We start from the raw sequence: 6000 nt of genomic DNA, 5'->3' as shown, positions 1-6000 counted from the left end.
AGCCGAGCAATATTTGCTAAATTAAAAGAATATTGGTTCAACTATCAATATTCGACGATGTCAAAAATTCATTAAACGAGCAACATTTTCTCATATGAGGAACATTTGTTCAAATCATGAATATTGGCTCAACTGTCAATATTCAATAACTCATGCGAGCAGCATTTGCTCATATAAGAAACATTTGCTCATACGAGCAATATTTGCTCAGACCATGAATATTGGTTCAACTATCAATATTTGGTCAGATGAGAAACATTTGCTCAGTCCATGAATATTGGTTCGACTATCAATATTCAATAAGTCATCATATGAGCAATACTTGCTCAGTCCATGAATACTGACTATTAATGTTCAACAGTTTATCAAACGAGCAACATTTGCTCGTACGAGCAATATTTGCTCACCTTAACAATCAACGTAATTATATATTCGTCTCAACAGACATGTTCAATTCATGAGTCTCAGAACATTTACAAATTATGTTCAACTCAGCAATAAAAGGACTCATAGTCCCATAAAGTCAGCAACTGACTAACTAAATACACGTCTGCCTTGCAGACTCCACATTAACGAGACATCAATCGTGTCACATGGGAGGATATTAAATAGGGTTTTGGTCTGGAGGTCTACGGCACGTGTGTTCATACACACGATGAGAATGTGAGCAAGTCGTGCAATCAATTGGAGGAGTTGGCAAAGTAGTTGGTGGAAAGTTAACCAAGTCTATGCACGATGAGCAACTGGTTTCAACACGATTTTCCACTTCCACACTTTTTGACTCCCGCAACTGTCACACTTCATGGGATCATGGTGTTTTCAATTCAACAATATATAAGTCTCTGAATCCTGATTGAAAAGGGAATAATTTCTCAACAAGTTCACACAGACAATCTTTCGTCTACACGAACTCATCGTCTGAGCAATCACTCTCAACTGAGTAAAATTCAATCATTCAGAACTTTCTTACGCAGAATACACAACACACCTACAATCTCGATCACCATTGATCTCACACATTTCTCAGCTTCCCTCATACAGATCATCCCATCCTCTTTTATGACCAAATTGACTTTGGAACGACCATTGTCTTGGTTTAGGCCGGAGTCCTACAGATTGATCTCTCGAACTTAAAGCACTCCCTTCTTGCAGTGCATATGTGTGAGGTTAAACATTCCGCTCGGTTCAAGGAGTCTCCTCCGCATGGTCGTCTCCTCAATACCGTAAAACCAGCAAATCGTTTTCCCCCATATACAAGAAGTTTTCAACAAGTCAGTTAATGAGAATCTTCATCATCTTTTATCCAGGGCCAACCACAAACCACATGATAGTAACGGTGGACGGGTTTTATGGAATCCCATACAATCAGCCAAGACTTCTAGGGGGAGCGAACGCAAACCGATGGATAAAGAATTTCGCAATGCCTCTATTTCGAAATCAACTTCCATCAGATATACAAGAGGCGTTAAACGAATGCAGGATGGATCATGCATCAATTCTGGAGATTCACAATCAAAGATGGCTACAATAATCGAGGAGGATTCATATGATCAATGGGAGGTGGCGGCTAGCCCTAATAGGCCGCACGGTCCATATTAGTCTTTGCCTGGAATTGTTAGGGGTTAGGGAATGACCCAACAATTCAAACATTATCTTGAGAAGTTCAAAACCTGACATAGTATTTTTATCTGAAACAAAGCTTTCTGAATCATCTTCTCTACCTCTTATTCGTCGATTGGGTTTCTGGAATCATTGTATTGTGCCTGTGGTGGGTCGTAATGGTGGCCTATGGTTACTTTGGAAGGATGATATTGATGCAGAGGTTATATCTTTTTCCAAAAATCTCATTCATCTTCAGATTAAGCAAACTGGCCCTTATCCTTCATGGAATTTGCAATTAAACTTCTATTAAAATAACTAAATGAGTTCTTACATAGCAGGCACGCGAGCAACAAGTTGCGCCGCAAGCCCTTTTTGAATTACAAAGCCCTTTTCAGCAAGAAGGAAGCGTCTGTCAACTTTTGGAAAAACCCACTGGAGGGAAGATCCACACTCAGGACAGCAGATGTACTTATTTTTGGATGGGCTAATGGAAAACACGCATTTGTTGACTTCACGGGGGTTTCTACGTTAGTAGGCATTGGATATGGTTCCTTTACAGTTGGCAAAGCAGCGCTGAGGGATGCCTCATTTAAGATATTGAAGAATGAGAAAGCATGTATCGATAATGGACACGCTTTTATCCCCTTTGCTTTTGATACTTTTGGTTTCTTAGCTCCAGAGGAGGTTGGACTCCTCAGAAGAGTCCAGAAAGTCATGCACAGTAATGTCATGACCCGCGGTTCGAGAGAATTTGTTTTCATGGAATTTTTTTATGTTTATGGTCCACCTAATAGATTGGATAGATCTCAATTTTGGCAGATCTTATCCATCTTCTCTCAACATGTAGCTGGACCAAAATGCTACATAGGAGATTTCAATGTTGTTTCTTCGTTGAGAGAAAAACATGGAGGTGATCAATCCTTGAACATCACCATCTCTAATTTCAATGGTTTCATACATGCAAATCATTTATTGGATTTGGGTTATTCTGGTCCGGCTTATACTTGGAGTAATGGTTGACAATATCAAAGCCTTATAAGACAAAGATTGGATAGAGTAGTTGCTTCTCCAGATTGGTGTCTCATATTTGAAAATGCTGGTGTTCTGCATATGCCAAGACTTTCAATTGATCATTCTCCAATAATCTTAAACACAAGGATAAATATTCAAACAAATCCTCTTTCCTACAGATTTGAAGCTTACTGGTGTTCTCATCCTGATTTTCTTAAGGTATTTTTGGAAAACTGGAATATTAATCTCTCAGCTGATTTATTATCCAAACTTGTATCCTTGGGAAGCTTTCTGAAGAATTTGATTAAAGAAAAAATTGGTTGTATCAAAAACAAAATAAGAAGGTTAAAGAAAATGTTGCTACAACAACAAAGTTTTCCTCCTTCTCCGGCTTCTATTCAAAAATAAAAAAGAATATCTGATCAGTTGAATGAATATATTCTAATTGAAGCAACATATTGGGAGCAACGAATGAAGCAGGTCTGGTTAAAAACTGGGGATTGCAATACAAAACAACTCCATCTATTTGTGCAACAAAGAAGAAAAAAGAATAATATTTCTTGCATTCAAAATTCTTCTCAAGAATGGCTCACAAATCCAACAAATATTGCAGCAGAGTTGCTCAATTTTTCCAAATCTTTATTTCAAGAAGATACCAACATCAGCATTCCTTCAAATATGGAACAATCTTCTTTTTCTTTGGATCCAGAAGCAAATACTTCCATTTCTATTACTCCAACAACTGATGAAATATGGAATGTAGTTCAGAAAATGAATTCTTATGGTTCACCAGGGCCAGATGGATATCCAGTTGTGTTCTACAAGAAATGTTGGTCTATCATTGGAGAAGATACTACAAAATATGTTCAGCAAATATTCACTTCAGGAGCTATACCAAGTAAGATAAACCATACCCACTTATGTCTTATTCCAAAAGTTAAAAATGCAGTTTCGGCTATAGAATATAGACCCATAGCATTATGTAATGTGCTATATAAATTTGTGCCAAAAATTCTTGCTTTAAGAATAAGTCTGTATCTGGGTGTGTTTATTTCTTGGTCTCAGAATTCTTTTGTGAAGAATAGACAAATTAAAGATAATATTGTGATAGCAAAAGAGATCTTTCATTCTATACACAAGTCAAAGTCTAAACATGTTTTTTTTTGCACTAAAAGTGGATATGTTGAAGGCGTATGATAGAGTTTTTTGGTCCTTATTGGATTATATGCTTCACCAAATGGGTATTCACAATCAATCTCATAATCTTATAATGAATTGTGTTACTTCATCAACTTTTTCTATTCTATTGAATGGTGCTCCATATGGGAATTTTGCGAGTGGTAGGGGTTTACGTCAGAGATTCCCTTTATCACCCTCTTTATTCATCATCTATTCTCAGTGGTTATCACTTCTTATGGAGAAATTTGAAAACACAAGTCTTTACAGTGGTTATGGGTTTAACGCTCATTCCCCAGTAATTGGTCATTTAATGTTCGCTGATGATTTATTATTTTTTGGAAAAAATTTAGAGGACAATGTAGATTAACTCAAAATCATCATTGATACTTATTCTTCTTTTTCTGGACAAGTTATCAATTTTTTCGAAGTCATCTGTTCACTTTAGTAAAGGTTGTATGATACCTTACAGATATATGACTATTCAGAAACTAGGGGTCAATGAAATGCAGATAGAAGAGAAGTACTTGGGAACATATTTGTTGAAGTATGATCGTGATATTGATACTTTTGAACCTTTGAATACAAAGTATATTATAAGTTATTAGGCTAGAGATTATTCTTCGTTAATCAGGTGGGGAGAATTGTCTAAAAGTGTGTTATCTACTATCCCAAACTACTCGCTGGGTAATTGCATTCTTCCTAAAGGTGTTACAAATAAGTTATCACCAACTCAAAGGGCATTTTATTGGGGACATGATGTTCACACAAGAAAACAACATTTCTTTATATGGGAAAAAGCAATGAAACCTAAAGAGGATGGAGGTTTAGGTATTCAGAATATGGAACTGGTGAATCAATCACTGGTGTCAAAACTTGTTTGGAGGTTTCTAACTAGTCCAGATTCAACTTGCGTGCAACTATTTCATGCTAAGTATTTACAATATACTTCATTCTGGGATTGTCAGCCAATGCCGGGAGACTCAAACACATGGAAAGATATGTTAGAAGTCATAGATATCCTTTTAAACAATTGTTATTGGTTTATAGGTTCTAGATATTCAATTCATATATGGAACGATCCTTGGGTTCTTCATATTCCTGGTTTTAGACCTACAAAGCTTCAAAGTTCCAATATTCAGGTTACTTGGGTGTCAGATCTTTTTATCCAAGGTGTAAAATCTTGGGATATTGATTTCCTGACGGAAATTTTTCCACAAGATCAGGTTGATATAATTTCAAGCATTTACATACCCCAAGAAGAGGAAGTCCAAGACAATCTAATTTGGTTGAAAACTCCATCGGGAAAGCTTACTGCAAAGTCGAGTTATAATTTATTATCTGACAATATTCCGGTGAACTCTCTAGTGGCAGCTTTTCCGTGGAAACAATTTTGGAAGATGATAAAAATTCAACCTAAAATTCAGAACTTTCTGCAGAAGGCTCTGCATGAGGGTCTAGAAGTGTACACAAATATGAAGATCTCTAATCATCAGTTTCATAATATATGTCATGTATGTAACATGGTTGAAGAAACTGGCTTCCATCTTCTGTTTAATTGTCAATTTGCATTGGTAATTTATCAGGCAAATCCAATTCTCATTAAGATTCAGGGTGTAAATATTTTGCAAACAGTTTTTTTTTTGTTGTAAACAAAAGATTTCATTCAAACTTAACTCACAATGTTTGTGTTACAGACATTTCCATCAGTGCAATTTAAAACAACTACAACAGAATCACTTGTGATTGCATTAGATTGTTCGACTAAAAGAGATTGTATGATAACAGTTGGTACATGAATCCAAGTTTGTTGAGATATTCTAGAAGATCTAGCCTCTTTTGCAAGCAAATCAGCAGAGGTATTACCCGTTCTATGAATGGACTGATAGCCCAAAAAACTTGTAACTTCTGCTATCAACCTTTTTACCTCATCTAAAAGTCTTTGAACCTGCCAAGAGATTGCAGAATAATTCCCATTCAAGTAGTCCGTCCCATTTTTGCAGTCCCCCTCTAAAAAGAAGTTTGTTAATGCCTTCTCTCGCGCCCATTTTCCAGCTTCAAGAACAGCAATTGCTTCTGCCTCTTCCGCCGATTCAGCCCTACCATTTCCACCTCTTGCTCCTTGAAACCCTGCAACATTTCGAATAACCACCCCATACCCAATATTTGTATCGCTAGATACCCAAGCCCCATACATATTTATCTTAGTAG

General features: G+C 36.6%; 1 protein-coding gene across 1 annotated transcript; it reads left to right on the top strand.

Annotated features, from left to right (window-relative positions):
• Positions 1-3291: 3291 nt before the first annotated feature.
• LOC113333617 lies at positions 3292-5441 on the top strand. Its single transcript, XM_026580042.1, has 6 exons — positions 3292-3511; positions 3789-4104; positions 4262-4336; positions 4424-4640; positions 4758-5303; positions 5376-5441. The coding sequence occupies exons 1-6, from the start codon at positions 3292-3294 to the stop codon at positions 5439-5441; spliced, it is 1440 nt and encodes a 479-aa protein (XP_026435827.1).
• The last annotated feature ends 559 nt before the right edge of the window (positions 5442-6000 follow it).

The sequence above is a fragment of the Papaver somniferum genome, unplaced genomic scaffold (genome assembly GCF_003573695.1).
Source record: "Papaver somniferum cultivar HN1 unplaced genomic scaffold, ASM357369v1 unplaced-scaffold_133, whole genome shotgun sequence".
In the NCBI taxonomy this organism is placed as follows: Eukaryota; Viridiplantae; Streptophyta; class Magnoliopsida; order Ranunculales; family Papaveraceae; genus Papaver; species Papaver somniferum.
Note: the sequence above shows the minus strand (reverse complement) of the source record. Positions and strands in the feature narration are given on the sequence as shown.